This window comes from Garra rufa, chromosome 22 (assembly GCF_049309525.1).
Source record: "Garra rufa chromosome 22, GarRuf1.0, whole genome shotgun sequence".
Lineage (NCBI taxonomy): Eukaryota > Metazoa > Chordata > Actinopteri > Cypriniformes > Cyprinidae > Garra > Garra rufa.
Window position 1 is genome coordinate 23,490,367 of NC_133382.1, and position 22,173 is coordinate 23,512,539.

At 35.9% G+C, this 22,173-nt stretch overlaps 2 protein-coding genes across 3 annotated transcripts in view; one reads left to right on the forward strand and one right to left on the reverse strand.

The window, feature by feature from the left end:
• Window positions 1-358: 358 nt before the first annotated feature.
• On the reverse strand, window positions 359-12,951 carry kcng3 (potassium voltage-gated channel, subfamily G, member 3). Its single transcript, XM_073828944.1, has 2 exons — window positions 11,872-12,951; window positions 359-6,091 (listed from the first exon to the last, which is right to left on the reverse strand). Exons 1-2 carry the CDS (start codon window positions 12,492-12,494, stop codon window positions 5,446-5,448), a joined length of 1,269 nt encoding a protein of 422 aa, XP_073685045.1. The 5' UTR covers window positions 12,495-12,951; the 3' UTR covers window positions 359-5,445.
• Window positions 12,952-16,581: 3,630 nt separating this feature from the next.
• mta3 (metastasis associated 1 family, member 3) overlaps window positions 16,582-22,173 on the forward strand; it is a 44,263-nt gene continuing 38,671 nt past the window's right edge. For both annotated transcript variants that reach the window (XM_073827716.1, XM_073827717.1), the window contains exons 1-3: window positions 16,582-16,829; window positions 18,827-18,894; window positions 21,990-22,083. In XM_073827716.1, coding sequence (XP_073683817.1) covers window positions 16,802-16,829; window positions 18,827-18,894; window positions 21,990-22,083 — 190 coding nt within the window. In that variant the 5' untranslated portion in view covers window positions 16,582-16,801. The remainder of the gene's footprint in view (window positions 16,830-18,826; window positions 18,895-21,989; window positions 22,084-22,173) is intronic.

Here is a 22,173-nt window from a genome sequence, read left to right on the forward strand (position 1 = left end):
TTTTGTGAATTGTGTCTTCATGTGAAATGTGTTTATGATATTGGAAAATGATGGCTAGATTGTTTAGACAACTGGTCATTTGGTTTAGAGGATTGGCTTTTGTGTTTTAGCATTTGAGAAAAACTGTAATAGTGCACTCCATGCTGTTGTTTACATCTGAGTATCTCCAATATGGCTGTGCATCCAGGTAACTGACCAAATCGTGGCACAATTGCAAACCCTCTATAATGGTGGAAATGTGTAAAAACAATATTCATGGGAGTAAAAAGCACTTTGCGTCATATATTTCAGATTTGTGCCACATTCCTTTCTGTATTCTAATTAGAGGAAGAATAAGGCTTGAATCCATAAACATTTCTTTATTTTCATCATAGACATAAATAACCTTGTCTTAACAAATTAGAATACATTTTCGGTTACAGAATAGAGCTACATAAGATTTCATTTGCATCATTATGACCTTCCAAAATAGCCACAGCTACAAAATGATACAGATATGAAGGCATACATCTCCTTACAGATGCAAAAATAAACATTGTGAGCTGTGACATCAACCAAGCAATGTTTCTGCAGTTAAGTTATTCAAATAAGATCCCTACATTGACATGGCAATTTAGACTAAAGACAAATTAACCTGAATTAAACAATGTACTCTACATCTTGATTTTGATGTTATCATCAATTTAGCTAAAAAATCTGTAGATTATATATCCTCAAGTCAATATATTTTCTTAAAGATGCTGCTATATCATAATTTACTGTATGTCCCCTAACGGATCATATCTTATGTAGCATATCCTACTAAATACAATGCAAAATCCCTTTTTATTCCAAGAGACACATAAACTCAAAGTCCCTTGAATGAGGAATTGAGGTTTGATTTTGTGCTTGTATTCAAAGAGGAAGAAGGAAGCGAGTGACAGCCCTCCTACTGGTGAGCGTGTGGGTGAGGTGTTTGCTAATCAATTTAGTTAACGCCTCTTGATTCACACAGTCATGTATGGACAGGTTGCAGATTTGTCGCTGTCTGGATGAACAGCTGATGTTTGTTTTTTGTGACTTAGTAATGTAACTACTGATCTATGAGCAAGACCTTTAACTTAATTTGAAATTGCACATTCGAAAAAAAAACTGTTATGTCTAAAAAATGTGTTTAGGCCCATTCGAACCAAGAACTATAATGAATAAGATAACTATAATGATAACTATATTAGCGTCCACACAATGGACAACAATGTTCTGTTTAATATAAGCTGAAGCTGCAGTTCTGTCATCTGCCACTTTAAGGCCTGGTTTTACAGACAGGGTTTAGACTAAACCAGGATTAGGCCATAGTTCAATTAGGACATTTGTGTAATTTTTATAAACGTGCTTAGAAAAAAACATTACTGGTGTGCATCTTGAGACAATCAGTGCAATTTTATTTCAGTTGAAACAGCTCAGACTTACATTTTAGTCTAGGACTAGGCTTAAGCGTTGTCTGTGAAACCGGGTGTAAATGCTCAAGCTCCTTAAAGCAGATTGGATTCTGATTGGCTGTCAATATTTTTAGTTGAAAATCAACGTTTAATGTTGTTTACATGTATGTCTGGTGTTATTAATATACTGAAAGACAAGCCATGAGCAAATTCATCAGTCAACACCATTGCTGAGCATTTTGTCCTTAGAACAGTCAGTCTTAAAAATGTGGAATAGCCCATTTCCTACTGTCACTAACGTAATCGATCCGGTAAACTTGTGAGGTGGGGATTTTCATATCATTAGCTATCTGAGATAGTGATCAGGAACAATGATAATGTATTTAGAACAATGATATCAATGCTATGCAGAATCTGCTAAATGTTAATTATTTTATCAAAATAAATGGGATCGTACAAAATGCATGTTATTGTTTATTTAATACTGACCTGAATAAGATATTTCACATAAAAGATGTTTACACATAGTCCACAAGATAAAATAGTAGTTGAATTTATAAAAATGACCCCGTTCAAAAGTTTACATACACTTGATTCTTAATACTGTTTTGTTACCTGAATGATCCACAGCTGTTTTTTTTTTTGTTTGTTTGTTTGTTTAGTGATAGTTGTTCATGATTACCTTGTTTGTCCTGAACAGTTAAACTGCCTGCTGTTCTTCAGAAAAATCCTTTAGGTCTCAATTGGTTTTCAAGCATTTTTGTGTATATGAACCCTTTCCAACAATGACGGTATGATTTTGAGATCCATCTTTTCACACTGAGGACAACTGAGGGACTCATATGCAACTATTACAGAAGATTTAAATGCTCACTGATGCTCCAGAAGAAAAAAACACGCATTAAGAGCCCAGGTTCAATCTTCTGTGGCCACTGAAGGGCAGTACTAAATGAAAAAATATGTACACCATTCTGTTTAAAAGTTTTCACTCCTCAGCTGTTAATGCATGGTTTTTCCTTCTGAAGCATCAGTGAGTGTTTGAACCTTCTGTAATAGTTGCATATGAGGCCCTCAGTTGTCCTCAGTGTAAAATGATGGATCTCAAAATCATATACACAAAAAAATATTCAAATACACAAAAAATGCTGGAAAACCAAAGAATTTGTAGGACATGAAGGATTATTCTGAAGAACAGGGGGGAGTTTAACAGTTCAGTACAAACAAGGAACTCATGAACAACTATCACTAAACAAAAAACAGCTGTGGATCATTCAGGTAACAACAGAGTTTTAGGAATCAGGGGTATGTAAACTTTTGAACTGGGTCATTTTTCTAAATTCAACTATTATTTTCTCTTGTGCACTATATGTAGACATCTTTTATATGAAATATTTGATTAAGGTCAGTACTGAATAAACAATAACATGCATTTTGTATGATCCCTCTTATTTTGGTGAAATAATTAACATTTTACAGATTCTGAAATTTTGACCAAAAATGTATATGGCTAAATTAATCCAATGTTGCCACTTGCCATTGTGTAGAATTTACTACTTCAGTTAACCGATTAGAAGCGGAGCAGGTAGTCCGAGCTGAAGTAGTCTCGCATAGCCATACCTTCAGACTGACGGCTGAAGGTCTGGTATTCATGGCAGCTTTGATTGGCCAAGGCCCGCCCATAAGGCCGTTTGACAGACATGTCAAACAACCAATCACAGTTCGTTTCGTTCAGCGTCACGTTTCGAGGCGTAGAAATGCCCCCACAACAACAGACTGGCATGCAACAAGTCAGACATTGATATAACCAGCATTGAAAGTTAACAAAGAAGAGGGAGAACAAGCAGTAAGTCAGTTATTTGTTCGCGAACGTCGCAAATGTGTTTAACAACAACAGCGTCTGCATAAGCAGCTTTCAGCAAAACGCGAGTAAATCAGTCTGCGATTTGTTTCCCGAAAATAAACGCGACACTCGCGTGTTCCGGAAATCCGATCAAATTCAACTAATCAGGGGCAAATTCCAAATGGAAGTGCGCATCCCTACGCCCTACTCCCTCCGAAGGGCAGATCCCTTTGAAGTGAGTTCTTTTAAGGGAGTAGGGCATTTCTGTCTCTTTTAACCGTTTGGAACTCCCTTGGCGAAGGGAATGACTGACGAAATGTTACCTTGACAACGCTGCGCAAACGTGATCAGTAACGGAAATCATTTCCGTGAAGTGACCATGGAATGTTCCCTTCGCTAACGGCCTTCTGGAAGGGCCCTTCGTGAAGGGATTAAGTTGCTCACTTTCGTTTGGAACGTCCCTACAAATGGCGTCCCCTTCTAGAAGTGCCCTTGAAGGGCGCAAAATAGCCGTTTGGAATTCGCCCCAGATCACGACTTCGACATTCCTGAAGTGTTTCCAGTTAAGTGAACCATATGCATCAGACGTTTAGCCAACGTTCCGTGGGCGTGACGTCTGAGGCTGAGACTAGAGCTGAAGTGACTGAATCGAGGGCTAATTTGCATATTGTGTATACTAAATGAGGTAAGGGTTTAGAGTAGTAGTGTTCTGAAATGCAGGGGTGTCGCTATTGAACTTATGTGCAGTTATTTTTTTTATATATATATATCATTTTTTTTAACACTTTTAACTATTTTTGAAGTTTTTGGATCATCAGCCATCAAAACTTATAATATTGGTCAATGAATGGAGATTTACTTTCATTTTTACCAAGCTGATTACTCACTAAAAACTCCCACAGATCATGTTTTTAGGCCTTCAAGTGGTATTTTGAGTTGTTTACTTACTTTTTTGAATTAGTCTTCCCATTAATGCTATTTTATTGTTAATTCAAACTGATTCGCAAATGTGCACGAACACAAAAGGCAGGATTTATTGCATGAACCAATCACAGCCGATCAAAACCAGTCATATCCAATCATATCACAATGGAGGCATTTCCTCTCACGTGACTTTCCCCCACTCATTCTAACGTATCCCCCACCAAATTCACCTCACGCTTTATGGTTTCTGTTAAAACTTAATGGGCTCAGGGGAGGCGAGAGAGATGCAGACTCCCGCTGTAGCTTTACCTGCTGGTGTCGCTGTCAGACAATGTTTCTTTAAAAAAACAAGTATTTATACACTTTTTTTTTGTTTCATTTTGTAATACTGGCATTGTTTTATTTTTGTCATTTTTTTCTCATCAAATATTTTGAGAAGACACTGCCCCCTTGCCTCTTTGGAGGAAACACCCCTGTTTTAGAGTTAAATTAAAGCTATTTAGAGACAAAAAAATATTTTCAAGGAAAAAAAATAATGACTGCAGGGGACTTATCTTTATCATTATCATTATAGTTACAATCCTTGGTGTGAGTAGGCCTATTCACAGTATTTGCTTCCATATCATGCTCAATCGCTTCAATTTGGCCACTCTAAAACCTTTTACTTTAGTTCCCCTTGCTTTGCCACTTTGTCGGGAGCTGAATTAATGATTTAGCAAGTCGGAGGGACCTCTCCATGGAAACATGAGAATTCGTGTAAGGCTGGAGCACTGTCAGGACACAAGGTCCCGCCAGATGCCCGTTTCAGGCAGCCTGGCCATCTGTAGTCGTCAAATGCCACAGTTGTCCATTTCATACGTGGGAAATGCTGTTGGATTTTTTTTCGTTCGTTCACACAGGAAGGGGTTTACAACACAAACATTGGCTAATGTATTTCCTTTGGATCGCAATGCTTTATTGTGCACTTTCCAGCCTTGGGCTGGGGATTCGTCTCTTTTGTCCAATTCTATTAGTCCCATAATGGAGAGAAATCCAGATGCCTGTATTGTCCAAAATCAATGATTTCCAGAATGTGTCATTGAGTACAGAGGTACTTGTGTTATTATTTGGATATAATAGGTTTGCACAGAGTGTCTAAATGCTGATTTTTCCACATCGGAATAGCACGTTCCTTCAGATCTTGTTTCAAAATAAAGGCACAGAAGAGCAGGTGACGTTACTAAGCTGAAGACCAGCAAGTTCTCAGGACGATCTATGCTACAGTCAGTTGAGAAACTCAGAAGAGAGACTTCGCACGCAGCGTGCTGAGCGGAATTTGAGTTCATGGTAGCACTGCACAAAGCTGTGGTAGATAAAGGTAATCGGCAGAGCCAGCAGCACAATGCCACTCACAACGCACACGCCACCCAGCACGCGTCCCGGGATGGTGATGGGGTACATGTCTCCATAGCCGACGGTCGTCATGGAGATAATAACCCACCAGCAGGCTGCCGGGATGCTGGCGTAGTCCTCGTTGCTAGTCTCCAGGTCAAGGCCGTGCTCCAGCAGCTGTGCTAAGGCGCTGAATATCGCCATTGCGACGCAGACGAACACCAGCAGCATGACCATCTCGCGGTAGCACCTGCGCAGTGTCAGCCCAAGCGTCTGCAGCCCGAGGAAGTGACGCGCCAGCTTGATTAGCCAAAAGATGCGCATCATTCGTAGCACACGCAGAGTGACTCCTGCTCGCTGGAGTTGATGGTTTTCTCCTGTTAGCGCTGTCACAGCGACAGACACGTAGTAAGGAGTGATCGCCAGCAGGTCAATAATGTTAAGGGGGCGGCGCACAAACTCACATTTGTCCCGTGAGACAATGAAGCGCACTATGCATTCGGCAGTGAACCAGCCGATGCATACAGCCTCGATAATCCTGTGAGAGACGGGGAGGGCATAGAGAAAGAGATATGGAAAGAAAAACAAATCAGAGAGTTAGAGGGTATAAGAGAAGAGATATGTTCAAAATGAATATTGGTTCAGTACAAGTTTAGCTCTATTGACAGTATTATTGGCATAATGGTGATTACCACAAAAAATACATTTTTAAACTTCTCAAAGGGGATAGTTCACCCAAAACTGAAAATTCTGTCATTAATTACTCACCCTCATGTGGTTCCAAACCCATGTTCAGAACACAAATTAAGTTGCTAGACAGCAACACAACTACCACATTCAGGGCCCAGAAAGGTAGTAAGAACATAGTTCATGTGACATTGTTGACGCACGACAATACAGAAGATAAGAAATTGTTGAATAAAGTTATTTTAGTTTTCTTTGTGCACAAAATGTATTCTTGTGGCTTTATAATATTATGACTGAACCACTAATGTCATGTGGACTATTTTACAATTTTAACAATGTCCTTACTAGCTTGCTGAGCCTTGAATGTGTCAGTTGCATTGCTGTCTATGTAGGGTCAGAAAGCTCTCGGATTTAATCAAAAATATCTTAATTTATGTTCTGAAGATGAACAAAGCACTTACGGGTTTGGAACGACACGAGGGTGAGTAATTAATGACAGAATTTTCATTTTGGGGTGAACTATCTCTTTATTTACTCCAAACTTTAGTAGTCTGTGCAGTTTTGTTTCTTGTTTTCTGTTTAGGCTCCTTCTATAACTCACTTCAAATGTGCCATATAACAAATTAAGTTATTATTTAAGAATGAATAAATGAGGCTTATCCATTGACCTTAAAATACTTGCAGTTTCAATAGCCACAAAAGATAAACATGTTTTTTTTTTATTATTAAAGGAGAAGTTCACTTCCAGAACAAATAATGTACAGATAATTTACTCACCCCCTTGTCATCCAAGATGTACATGTCTTTCTTTCTTCAGTCGTAAAGAAATTATGTTTTTTGACGAAAACATTTCAGGATTTCTCTCCATATAGTGGACTTCTATGGTGCCCCCGAGTTTGAATTTCCAAAATGCAGCTTAAATGCAGCTTCAAACAATCCCAGCCGAAGAAGAAGGCTCTTATCTAGCGAAACGATCGGTTATTTAAAAAAAAACAAATTTTGATCTACAATGTATATACCTTTTAACCTCAAACCCTCATCTCGTCTAGCTTTGCATGAACTCTGTGTATTCTGGTTCATGACAATTAGGGTATGTTGAAAATGTCCCATCTTATTTTTTTTCTTCAACTTCAAAAATGCTACTCCTACATCACTGTTTTACCTTTTTTTGCTAAGGGCGTTTGCACATTCACTTTGTAAACACTGAGTCGGTACTTCTGATGTTGGAGGAGAAAATGAGATGAGAGTTCACGCAGACCAAGATAAGACGAGCACTTGAGGTTAAAAAGTATATAAATAGTTTTTTTTAAGAAGATAACCAATCGTTTCACAAGATAAGACTTTGTCTTTAGCCGGCTTCTTCCATCATTTCAAACCCTTTGAAGCTGCATTTTGAAAGTTCAAACTCGGGGGCACCATAGAAGTCCACTATATGGAGAGAAATCCTGGAATGTTTTCCTCAAAAAACATATTTTCTTTACGACTGAAGAAAGAGAGACATGAACATTTTGAATGACAAGTGGGTGAGTAAATTATCTGTAAATTTTTGTTATGGAAGTGAACTTCTACTTTAACCTTTTTAAATTGTAAAGTTACGTAAACTTTACAACTCTGGCAGCGTGACAATGCAACAGCATAAACCTTAAAACCATAAAACTTAAAGTGGTAACTAGTTTCACTAGTAACTAGTTTTCATTAAAACAATGGACAAATAAAAAAAAATCTAATGTGATAATCAACATTATGCCACAAGTGCTTTCGATTCAGCTTAACTTCTATTGGACCTGGAATATTCCTGTACCAAACACATCCTTGAACACTACCAGTGAATATGAAGATAAGATATAAATAATAATAACCACCAGAAATGGTGCCAAGTTACCTTCACTTAAATTTAGCTTTAGTTTTTTGTTAATAAACAAGTCATGCAAAGTATTTAGTTCAGATTCCATGCAGCCATGCAGTTAATGTACTTTAAATGGAAAATGTCCTCTCATTCAGATTGTGTAAACAGCTCCAGTGTGTTGTTGATAGTGTCTATGGAAGCTGAAAGGCAAAAAGCTACGCTTGCTCAGTAGTCCTTGAACTTCCGATCGAAAAAAATAGCATTGAATTGAATTTTTATTCATATAATTGAGTGCATATTCAACTCAGTATCTGTTCAAACTGAACTAAGAAAGTGTTTTGAAAGGCTGCATCTACAAAAGAATTTCCTCCTAAATTGCTCTTTCACTCTGAATGGTTTACTGTACTGTTCAAAGCAAATTTATTAAGAGCTGTGACAGGCTTAGAATTACAGTGTGGACAGCTGTTTCGGCAGGAAGGCATGCAAATAAGGGCCAAGAATTACTGTTATATTGAAGATGTGATAATATATGTACATGTGCCTACAAATGCCAGAATTCTGGGTTAACAGCAAGTGTGTGTATGCTAAAATCATCAACAGGCATGATGAACACAAGAACCGTACATTTAAACATTTGGACCTTTACAGGCAATGAATGACCGGACATTTAAAGATGAATACAAAACAGGGAATGATGTCCACACAAACATCTTTGACATTTCTGGAAATACTATAAGAATGCATGCATGAAAAACCTCACTGGGTTTATTTCCATCTCTTACCAGCTTGTCATACACATATGAGAACACATACCTGAACCCTGAGACAAACAGTGGCCACTGTGGGAAATGGAATCAAGACTGCACTGGATACGTAAAGAAAAAACCTACTCACAAATACTTCCAGACAGAGAGAGATGGGGACAAGGGAATACCCAAAATGACAATGTGACTCATAACAGGGAATATGAAACCATGACTGGAATTTTAAATCTCTGATGAAGAGTACTACTGTCGTCACATTTACTTTGGATGACAACAAAATGTTCGCACAGAATATGGGAATCTAATTAAACAATTTTCTTAACAGTTTCACAGACAAGGCTTAAGCCTAGTTTAAGACTAAGATGTAAGTCTGAGCTGTTTCAGCTGAAAGAAACTTGCACTGACTGACTGTCTCAAGATGCACACAAGTAAAAGCATGTTTTTTAAAAAAATACTTAAATGTCCTAATTGAACTATGGTCTAATCCTGGCTTAGTCTAAGCCCTGTCTGTGAAACCAGGCCAAAGTGTGTTGTAACACCATCAGTTTAACAAATTACGCTACAGGGGTGAAATCACCACCCTCCTAAGATATCAGAAGATGTTTTAAATATGTTTGTACTAATATAATGGATACAAAGGGCAGAAAACAATTTTGAGGTAATGAAATAGTTTTCGTCTGGGTTGTAATTCGATTTGCGATGATGTTAATGGATGTGAAATGTCATAATGTCTATGCTCACTAGATTTTGTTATTCAATTTGATATATCATATAACCATATAAGCTTTTCATAAAATATAGAAATATCTTGTCTGAAGAGATGGGGCAGGGGGCTGTATACTTTTCACCCACAAAGATTACACAGAATGTTGCGGTTTAAACTAAGCAAATGACTCACACACACAGCCTAAGCTGTTTTACATACTAAGTAAACATGGACAAATATAAAATCTTGATGTTTTCAAAAAGAGTTTAAAATAATTTCTGTAGTGAGGAAGATTGTAACATCAGGATTCTCTATGGATTCATTCCGTGTCAAAATTTTCGATTTTGCTAATATTTTTTTCTAAAGAAAGACAGACATGTATAATGATAAAAGCCAAAATATTATATGTCATGGATGAGTATTTACTGAGTAATCCACTGTTTTGTAGAGGGGGTCGAAATGGCAATTTTCACCTGATACTCAGAGCCAAATTACAAGGGTTTCAAAATGACTTTAGAAAGATAACAGCATAATAATGTAATTTTTACACAGCGATTGGTAGGTCTGTTAGTAAAATACGTTAACTTTAGCCATCTTTTTTGCTTTATGTGCCAATGGTGACCATTCAAAAATGGGGAAACAGCTTTCATGTTTTTTTCTCTGAAGTTTGCATGCCCGTAACTCAAGAAGTGTGAAAGATATCCCAATTCCCTTTTAGATATTTGGTCTTAACAAACTTTCCTTTTGGCATCTTTATTTTTAAGGCCCTATATGGTTTGGTTCTATAGGTTTTTATGAAATTTCAATATGCTTTCAGGAGTAAACTGCTAAAATGTACACATTTTAAATAGTCGAAAACCAAATGTGGGTCAATTTGCAAAAACATTATACTTCTTTTCTTTTAAAAAGGAATGTCTGAAAAACAAATAACGTTGAAACCAGAGATGCATCTCATTTCTTTCTGTCAAAACAACTGCATTGTGCATATATTCTTCAAAGTTTGCATGCCTATAACTCAAGAAGTATTAAAGATTTTGCAATATATGAGCCTGGAACACAAAATTAGTCTTAAGTAGCATGGGTATATTTTTTAGATTCTATTTTGTAGATTTCCTACCATAAATATATCAAAACTTAATTTTTGATTAGTAATATGCATTCCTAACAACTTCATTTGGACATCTTTAAATGCAATTTTCCCAGTATTTTGATTTTTTTGCACCCTCAGATTCCAGATTTTCAAATAGCTTTATCTCTGCCAAATATTGTCCTATTCTAACAAACCATACATCAATGGAAAGCATATTTATTCAGCTTTCAGTTGGAAATCTAAATCTGACCATTATCTCTGGTTTTGTAGTCCAGGGTCACATATGATTTTGGATTATAGTTTTTTATAACTATATCTTTCGGAATCTACATTTTCAAAACCCTACATCGTTCAGTCCCAGCGATATGGCGATCAGATTGTTGAATATGACCCATTTTCAGTGGCTGAAAACCAAAATGTCAGTCGTTTTGTATTCAGCTGATACTTACTGTATTTAAGACAGAATGTTTGATGTTTTGAACAAATAAACGCAAGGGGGTAAAATAACTGAAGAAATATTGCAGCATCATACAAACATTTAAACTAATGTGTTACAACACTCCCGGGTCTCCCCTACTCGTGCTGACGTCGTTAGATCATTTCAGCGACGTCTACTGGCCAGACGAAGTACGTCAGCTAGAAAACAAAAATCACCATCGTAATACTTTGCAAGCTTCAGATTGCCATACGGATATTGATGAAATGTCGTTTCCTAACGCTAATATTGTTTTTACTGTAATACGTTTTAAAAAGCAAATAATGAACAAAACTAATATTTGGAAAACTGGTAATGAGACTGGTAATGCTGTTCACAATATCCTGCATGACGCAATATCCTTGCATTTAAAATTTTTTGACAGCCCAATTCGTTTATTAGCATATCTCTAATTTTCTCTAAACCGAGAAAATGTGTCAATGCAGTGTACTAAACTCATTTAGATCTCAGCTGAACTTTAATTTCAGTTTTGCTTTCAGTTTTCTTAGAGGAAAGATAGTTTGAATGGAGCTCGCAAAGGAACCACATACAAAACATGGAAAGAATCATACAGACAGACAAGTTCAGGGGGACAAACCTGTACCATTACAACATAGCCTTTTTATTCTGAGATCCTATATGTGGAGAAGAGCATGATTTCCTCTATATGTGGAACTATAGAGGGTAGGCATGCTCCAGCTAATTTAGCATTTATACCACAGACCACAGAAGTTAAATTCGTGCGTGTACCTGTGTTCCTCCACTGTATTGTTTTTTGCAGTATCCCAGTCGGGCAGAGTGCTGGCGCAGAGGATGACCATAGACATAATGACAAAAACCACTGACACTGATGCCAGGATCTGCGCAGCGACCGAAGAAGCTGGTTCCTCAAAAGTCCTCCGCATCCTCTCCAGCCACCGCGCGTTCCCACTCTCAGAGGCGAACCTGCTGACCTGGTCCTCCTCACCTCTGGACTCCACCTCTGCCTTGATGTCCTCTTCTGAAAAGTACGTGTAAGTGTCGGACATCCTATCCTCCAATCGTCGCTGGCAACAAAACTCCAAATGTGAGCTCTCCAACCCCCAGTAGATCATCTCGTTGTAAAAGGAAAGCTCGCACATCTGCGGGACAAACCTGAGCTTGCCAGATCGCACGTAAAGCATAATAAAAACAAACGCCTCAGAGTGCCTGTCGAAGAAAAACTCGTTCCTCTCTCGGTCATAATCATCACATACCTCCAAGACCTCTTTTTCAGAGGAACAGCTGTGGAGCCTGCTCACTCTTCGGAGGGGAAAATCCTTTATAACTTCTCGAGTGAAAGCATACTTGGTGCCACCAACGTTTAGGATGCATATGTTCTTCCCAAACTTCATTTTGGATCAGATTTGCATCAGCGATTCGAGTGGAAAAGAGAGAAACGACGCACAATATGGCTTAATGATAGTCATCATAGTTAAAATCCAGTATGTTTCTGTAAGCAGGAGAAAAACCAAACAGCTCCAAACTCGCAAGTCCAGCTCGGATTTGAAAAGGATTTTTTTCCCAGACTCAGAGCGTGTCAGTTAGGAGAACCGTGGAAAAGTGACTTCTTGCTTTGTGCATCATCTAAACTCCAGCCTTCAGTGGGCTGTTTCATACAGTGATGTCACAGATCGACAAGCCTATTGCGCTCGATTGTGCGCTCCAGGAGAACGGGCGTTCCCAAACGCAAAACGTTTTTTACGACGCATGTCTAGGATTAACAAGTGAACTTGCTGGACTTTACGTCTCTCTCGTTAGCACTGGAGTAGACCCGGAGGACGTCACGTTGGACTGAATTAAATGTTCAATATTAAAATCAATATTGGACTCTTTTTCCTATTGGTTGTCTGTTGACACACTAAACTAAAATTAGACATTGATCTAGGCTAGCAGCGTTGGTTCTAGCGATTAGTTTACATTTCTTGGATGTAGCGTTTTTCCTTTTTTTTTGTAAAAAAGGTAGCATTCGAGTAGCTAAACTATTTAATTGTCTTTAATTGTTTTTGTCTGTGTAATTTTAAGCAATAAAATCGTCTCAAATCTGGTGTTTTCAGTCGACTAACGTTGTCCGAATCGTTCCAACAGGTTATCAGCACAGGTCTGAAGCGATTCGTGGTTCAGTCTGAATGATTCGAACAGTTCACTCAGATTTGAATCATTGCTGATTTTATTTTTATTTGATCCCTTTCATTTTCTTTTTCAAATGTTGTATCAGGAATATTCATGTTAAACACTTATTTATTTAATGTCATGTTAAAAATATTTACATATAGGCTAATATTATGTTTTTAAGGAATGTACTAAGTTTAATTCACATTTCAAAATTTTCAATGAATAAATTGGAGTGTGAAAACAGTAAATGAATCACTCTTTTGATCTGAATCATTCCAACAGGTTTGAATCGGTTCATGATTCAGTCTGAATGATTCGAACAGCTCACTCTGATTCGAAGCATTACTGATCTTATTTGTATTTTATCCTATTAATTATTATTTTAAATGTTGTATCAGAGATATCCATAAATCTCTTAGAGTTAAACGCCTTTAAAATATTTACATCAACAAATACCCAGGCTAATATTCAGTTTTAAATGAATGCACATTAACCAAGTTTAACTCACAAATTTTTAATTTTTCAGTGTTTAAATTAGAGTGTGGAAAGAGTAAATGAATCACTCTTTTGATTTGAATCATTCCAACAGGTTACCAAGTCAGAATCGGTTCGTGATTCAGTCCGAATCATTTGAACAGCTCACTCTGATTTGAATCATTACTGATCTTATTTGTATTTTATCTTTTTTTTTAATCGTTGTATCAGAAATATCCATGAATCTTCCAGAGTTAAACGCCTTTGAGGCGTTTATTTATTTATTGTCATGGTAAAAATATTTACATTAGCAAATAGCAGGTTAATATAACGTTTTTAAAGGAATACATGAACCAAGTTTAATTCACATTTCAATTTTTTCTATGAATAAATTAGAGTGTGAAAAGAGTGAAGTAATGACTCTTTTGATCTGAATCATTCCAACAGTTACCTGGTCTGAATTGGTTCGTGATTCACTCTGAATGATTCGAACAGCTCACTCTCTGATTCGAATCATTACTGATCTTATTTGTATTTTATCTTATTATTTATTTATTTATTTATTTTTCAAACGTTGTATCAGAAATATCCATGAATCTCCCAGAGTCAACCGCCTTTAAGGCGTTTATTTATTTATTGTCATGGTAAAAATATTTACATTGGCAAATAGCCAGGCTAATACAATGTTTTTACAGGAACGTACATTAACCATGTTAATTTGACATTTATATTTGTATTTTATCCTATTGATTTTTTTTTTTCAAATGTTGTGTCAGAAATATTCATGAATCTCCCCGAGTTACTAGCCTTTAAGAAGTTTATTTAAAAAAACAAAAACATTTACATCTACAAATAGCCTGCAGGCTAATATTATGTTATTAAAGGAATGAACATTAACCATGTTACATTTATAATTTTTCAATTTATAAATTAGAAAGTGAAATGAGTGAAGTAAAGATGACTCGTTTGATCTGAATCATTCCAACAGGTCTGAAACGGTTCGTGATTCAATTTGAATGATTCGAACAGCTCACTCTATTTTTTAATTAATGAATAAGAGTGTGAACGAATCGGTTCGTGATTATTCGAACAGCTCACTCTGATTCGAATCATTACTGAACTTATTAGTAGCTTAGTAGCTTTTTTCTTCTTATAATTATTATTATTTCATGCATGCAATTATGAAAAACATGATCTAGATTTTTTTGTGATTATTTTTATTACTTTAATATGATGCTAAAATTGAAATCCATTTTCATTTTTATAAAATTCATTTTTATTAAAAAATTATTTAACTGTCCACGTATGTGGACACCATGCAACAAAGGAGTAAAATGGGACATGAAGGGGACAATATGGAAGATTGTGTTTTTTGAATGGCATGTTATGCTGTTTATATCAGCTCAGTTATTAAAAACAATAATATTAAAATATAACAATAAAACACATGTTGTAAGAACAATAACAGTAGTTACATGTATGCAGAAACCTATTAGCAATATAAAACTCTAATCAAAAACTGATAGTTGTAACAATTTATTATAATTTCATCTTTATCTTACTTCCACTGTCCTCTGAGATATTTTCTATTTTTCTGTACTGAGTCCTTGACCTGTGCTGTACCTGTTTGGCAGGCAAAATGCAAATTTGTCTCCATATATATATGTGTAAAGTTGTCATTTAATACTATAATAATTCATTTTAAATGGTTATTTATGTTGATATATTTGTTAAATGTCTGTTTTATTACAATATAAGACAACTCATACCATCTTTAGATATACTAGCAGATTACAGATATCAGACTTTATGCAATCTGACTCCTCTGTTGCATGACGTCCACATATGTGGACAGTTGGTTTTTGGTGAATAAAAACTACATTTTACTCTAAATTCTAGTTAATAAACATATTAAACATAGCTAACATATTCATCATACTTTTCTGTATACACTGATATTTTTATCTCAAATTGACCTCCTTGTATAAAAGTTTTCACAGATATGTCTGGGGCATTTAGCACATGGCTATCTCTGTCAGCCATCTTGGATTAATGATGTCATAAACCAATGAATATTTGGAATGCAAGATAGTAGCCACTGTTACAATATTGTTGTCCATCTACTGAAACTGCCCTGAAGTGGTTTGGAGAATATTACCATAATTAATGAACCCTAAATTGAGTTAAATTAACTGTCCACATATGTGGACACCATGCATGAAAGGGTTGTATCAGGAATATTCATGAATCGAGTTAAACGCCTTTAAAAGGATTTATTTATTGTCATGGTAAAAAATATTTACATCTGCAAAAAGCTTATTAGTCTACAATGTTTATTATTTTAAATATTACGTTTTTAAATAAAATGTACACCAACCAAATTTAATTTTCATTTCTTTTTTTAATGAATGAATTGGCGAATTAATCACTCTTTTGATCCGAGTCATTCCAACAAGTTACCAGGTCTGAATTGATTCATGAATCAATCCAGTCTTAATGATTCGAACATCTTACGCACTGATTCGTTACTGAAATAATCTTACATTTTACTTTTAACTTAAACATTTTTTTAAAGCTGAATCTAGAATATCCATGATTGAGGTAAATGCTTTTATAAAGACATTTTGTCATAGTAAAAGATTTACATCGGCAAATATGTTTATGTTAAAAAGATTACTTTTTTAAAAAATGCACACATTAAGCAAGTCTAATTTCATGCTCTGCGTAAATTCAGTCGTGAGTGTCAAGTTGAGGGTGCTTGCGGTCTGTAGACTTGATTCACCCTCCTCCTTCCCTCCCTCTTTTCTCTCCTCCTCTCTCATCATCAGGAAGCTGCTGCGCTCGAGCCTTTTCTAGCGCGTGAGTGAGTTACTGTATTGTACTGTGAATCTCGGGAGGGGGGCTGCAAAAAATCTCCTATTCTTACAGAGGTCCATCCCCCATATTTAAAACATCTTAAGCCAGATTGCTTCCTAACAGGTCACAGGACGTAGATGTCTCGTTGATTCACATATTTATTTTGTTTTTATTTTAGTTTATGGTTTGGTTTTTTTAACACTCCGGGAGGGCAGAAATGGCGGCCAACATGTACCGGGTCGGAGGTATGTCCGTCTATATTCTGAATTAACGCAAGTCAAAACACGGGCACCACCGCAAGACCTGTCTGGGAGGCAGTGGCTCGTTTCAACCGAATCGCCGCAACCGGCCGCTCACTTTTAAACTCTTAAACACGTGCAGTGTCCTTGCAAAAGAAAGCGATAACGTGGATGGAGAATATTTTGGGTTCTGATGTGGGTCAGGCCTCTTAAACTATCATAGCCGCACTAGCATTTTAGCAAGCAGGCTATGTTGCTAGCTAGCCACATCATAAACAAATAATCATTGCTATATGTAAAACACACGGAAACACGTAATATAGAGCACGGTTCTTTCGTCTTCGATCATGTAGGAGAAAGGCAAGCTGTGCTTGGGACCTGGCCATGCCGATTTTTGACGCCGATGTTTTTCTTTGTGATCATTTGTCTCATTTCTTGGCACGTATCCATTAGTTACGGGTCCTCATTCGGCATGCAAGGTAGCAACGCGAGCTAGCATTTAACAGCTACCCCTCACTCGGTTTCCTTAGAGAAACCACATTGAACTTTTGCCCACTTATGAGCTCAAACATCACGAATGTGCACTATTTTGAAGTGTATTTCTTGTCATGCGTCAAACATAAGCACTTCTTTAAAATAAAGCCGTCGTTTGTTTGTGCAATTAGCCGGCTAACAGTTACATGCCGCGGCATTTGACATTGTTTCATTGCGCCCTTAATGCAGTGCCATTTAAAATGATTTTGCAGTTTGAGAAGGCTTACACTGAATTCACGGATGTTTGAATTGAGCGTCTAATGTGACAAATTATTCCACTGCACGCTTCTATTGTGACCCGTTCCTTCTGTGCGTTCGTTTATGCCGTTGATACATGTATCGGAATGTGACGCATGGCCATAAACAGAATACGGTTGTTTGGATGAATGAAGTGTTTGTTTACAAGCATACAACTGCATATTCTTCACTCGTTTTGCCTTTGACAGATATGTATATCAAACATAAACAATTCACTACTTCGACTCAGTCAAGGCCAAGTGTAAAGTCTAGATAGTTTCTATATGCTATGGGGTATTTTTATAAACCAGAGCAAGTGTTTTAAGTATAGGAATTATCTAAACATAAGTGTTGGAGACGTTACTTAATTTAAAAGGTAGTTTTATCTTTAATACTTTGCGGTTTATGAATACTTTATTCATTACCCATTATCATTCGGAGGGAGAGACCATTCACCTAAAATACTTATTGGTGAGGGATTTCTTATCTTAAATGCCTGGTGGTTATTATGAAAATTTCCATTTTCCCCTGTATTAAATGAATGAATGAATGAATGAACGGTGGTAACCAATTTAATCTAGCCCATATAGGCTGTATTGTTTTGAACTGTCTCTACACCATTTTTGGTAAATGGTGTAGACCCACATATCAGAAATGTGTTGGTGATAGATTGCATATTTGTGACCATAGACCACAAAGTCAGTCAGGTTTTTGAAATTATGAATAAATAAGCTTTCCATTGATTTATGGTTTGTTTGGATAGAACAATATTTGGTTAAGATGCAACTATTTGAAAATCTAGAATCCGAGGGTTGAAACAAAAAACTTTAAAGTTGTCCAAATTAAGTCATTAGCAATGCATATTACTAATCAAAAATTAAGTTTTGATCTATTTACGGTAGGAAATCTACAAAATATTTTCATGGAACATTATCTTTACAGAATATCCTAATGATTTTTGGCATAAAAGTAAAATTGATAATTTTGACCTATACAATGTGTCGTTGGCTATTGCTACAAATATACCCATGCTGCTTACTACTGGTTTTGTGGTCCAGTCACAGTGTCACATTTAGTATATGTAATATACCGTTTCTAATATTCCAAGGATAATGAGATGCTATGTTTATATAATGTGAATCTCCTTAGTCCTTTAATTGTCAGCCAAGCCCTAATATGTGGCTTTTATATTGATACCGAAATAATCCAGTGCTTTTTATCTTCTTCTGCAGATTATGTCTTCTTTGAGAATTCTTCAAGCAACCCTTATCTGATCAGGCGGATAGAGGAACTGAATAAGGTACATTTCCCTCAGGGCTGGGAGGGAGAGGTCTGGGTTGGTGGACACAGGGTGTACTGGTAGGGTGTCGACAGAACATTGTCATGACACCGACACTAGAAGCTCAGCCACCTCGCCCAAAGCCAAATTACTGGCATTTCTGTGTGCTTCTCCCTTCAGTCTGCCATATCTCCAATTATTGTTGGCTGGGAAACTGTATCTGTGTGAGATACACAAAGCAGCAGACTGCATCCTGGGGTCCCTTAGAGAAGTAGGCTGTGGTGTTAAGCTGACATCTTTTTCATTTTTTTTTTTTTTTTTTTGTAAGATGTCTGTATTATGATAATACAGGATTCAACCCTTTAAATATTAAATGCTGAGGGATTTTTTAGCACCCTTGTTTTGGCATAAATAAGACAATGCAAAATCAGTTTTTTTTTAGTGTGCCTTCAATGATGGCATGCTTCACTGCACAATATTCTCATCTGTTAGTCATCACTTCTTCTGGCGACGTGACATATCTTTTGACATATTTGTCAAAACAGAGAATTCAGTTGTCCAGCAAATTGAGTTCACTTCCAGGTTGTTATTTTACTTTGGCCTTGGCATCCAAACAGTGACCCTGTGGCAACTAAGATGCACTCAGCCTAAATTGTCCTTCTCCACACAACCACTTCTAGATATAGTACAATAGTACAAAGTACATCTTTTGGGATATTGATCGCATACCTAAAGAGAAAAAGTAGAATCGAATGTACAGAAAAGAAAGTCTTAAACTTTTTTTTTTTTTTTTTTTTTTTAGAAAGATGCATTCATCTTCGTTGTTTGAAGATTTTCTTAGCAAATGTTGATTTATGTGGTTAATTGAAAGTAGATTTAATGAAATTAACTTGCGTATCTTGTTGGGGTGGGTGATATGACCCAAATTTATTCTCACTTATTTTATTTTATATTATTATATTAATGATATATGGTCTTTTTTTTTTTTTATCGGCTACCATTCAAAAGTTTTTGAACAGTAAGATTTTTGATGTCTCTTCTGCTCACCAAGCCTGCATTTATTTGATCCAATATACAGAAAAATAAATATTTTTACTATTTAAAGTAACTGATGTCTATTTGAATATATTTTAAAATGTAATTTATTCCTGTGATCAAAGCTAAATTTTCAGCATCATTACTCCAGTCTTCAGTGTCACGTGATCCTTCAGAAATCATTCTAATATGCTGATTTGCTCTTCAAGAAACATTTTTTATTATAATCGTGGTTTAAAACAGTTGAGCACATTTTTTTCAGGATTCTTTGATAAATAAAAGATTCAAAGACAAACGTTATCTAAAAATAAAAAGCTTTTGTAACATTCAAAAGGTTGGAGTCAGTATACATTTTTTTTAAAGATATTATAGAAGTTAATACTTTCATTTAGCAAGGATGCTTTAAATTGTTTAAAAGTGATGATAAAGACATTTGTAATGTTACTAAAGTTTTCTGTTTCAGATAAATGCTATTCTTCTGAACTTTCTATCCATCAAAGAAACCTGAAAAAATTCTACTCTGATTTCAACATAATAAAAATAATAATATGTTTTCTGAGCAGCAAATCAGAATATTAGAATGATTTCTGAAGGATCATGTGACTGGAGTAATGATGCTAAAAATTCAGCTTTGAAATCACAGGAATAAATTAAATTTTAAAATATATTCAAATAGAAAACAGTAGAAATATTTCAAATTTACTGTTTTTGCTGTACTTTGCATCAAAAAACCTTACTGTCCAAAAACTTGACTGGTGTATATATATATATGATCTAAGATGCACATGGCAAACAATAAAATTTAAACATTTTCAGTAGGGCTGGGCGATTAATCGAAAAGTAATCGAAATCGACATTCAGAACCTATAATCGATCAAATTTTTCCAGGTCAATTATTTCAATTACTTTCCCTTTAAAAACACTACTGCGTGTGGAGTCAGGTGACCCCGCTCCGTTACGTTGCGTTATTCCGTCGACATGTCGATGGAGAGCTTAAACAGTATTTATACAGTAAAAAGTATTTACAGGATATACAAGAGTAATTTTATTTAGAAGAGATACTGCTTATTTTCTACTTTTAATATTTATTATTATTTTATAAATAATTTATTTTGTTTCCAAAAGTGCAAGTTATTTATTTTCACTAATTTAAGAAAAATGTGACTTTTCATTTTAAGCAATGTGTGCTTTAATTTCAGTTGTTTAACACTGATGTTCAATAAATAATCATAGATAGTAGATAGTGTGTGCACCCTTCATTCAAAAATCTCTCACTTGTAATATGTGCGCATATTTACTGTACAAAACTTGTCAGTGAACTATGAGGGCAAAAAAAAAAAATATTATTTAAATATAATTAAATATAATTTTATTAATGGATAAAATAATCGTTCATTAATCGTAATCGGGTTAAAATGTTCAATTAATCGAGATTTTGATTTTAGGCCAAATCGCCCAGCCCTAATTTTCAGATACAGTAGGTCTATTTTACAGTAGCATTTAAGTAAAAAAATTAAATTAAACGCCTCAGTCTTCACTAAGTGAATTAAATATACATTTATTCTTATCAAAACTACAAAAGTTACAAAACTTAAAGTACATCCCACATTTTTTTCTCATACTTTATTGCTGTAATGTTTCAATAACTTAAAGCAGTCCATCACTGTGTGGATATATTTACATACCACAATATATCAAAATATCTATCAATTTTGTATCATTGCCTACCTTACTACAGTATTTGAATTTTTAAGGGATCGACAGCCATAAATATTCTGTATCTATGTTTATCTTGTTGAATTACTCTGTACCAAATTGAATCTTGTAATTATCAAGTGTGTATTGTCACATGCTCCTTTTTAACCTTGTCTGCTGTTGTCGCTTTTTCCGACTATTCCTCAGTGGAGTGCAGACACAGCAGGTGTTGATAAATTCAACGCTGCAGTGCTGATTAAACATAATAGACTGCAACCTCAGGTTCAAGCTTTTTCAGTATTGATTAACAGAGGTGTTAGGTTCACTGTCCCCCAGATACTGTATGAAGTTTTCCTCAAGGTGACCCTGTTTGTTGCTCCTTTCAGACTGCAAGTGGCAATGTGGAGGCAAAGGTGGTCTGTTTCTACAGGAGAAGGGACATCTCACAGAGCCTCATCCAGCTGGCTGACAAACACGCAAGTGAGTGAACACGAGTGTTTTCCAGGGCAATGTGAATGTATTGTCAAGGAAACCAAGGGCGGTTTCTGACGTGGCATGCATGAGTGGTCA

What these genes read in the sequence shown, in the direction of transcription:
- kcng3 (XM_073828944.1), bottom strand. Translation starts at nt 12,494, where the DNA reads ATGAAGTTTGGGAAGAACATATGCATCCTAAACGTTGGTGGCACCAAG. An exon ending in AATACAGTGGAGGAACACAG is followed by an intron (nt 6,092 to 11,871) that starts GTACACGCACGA and finishes CGTCTCTCACAG; the next exon opens with GATTATCGAGGCTGTATGCA.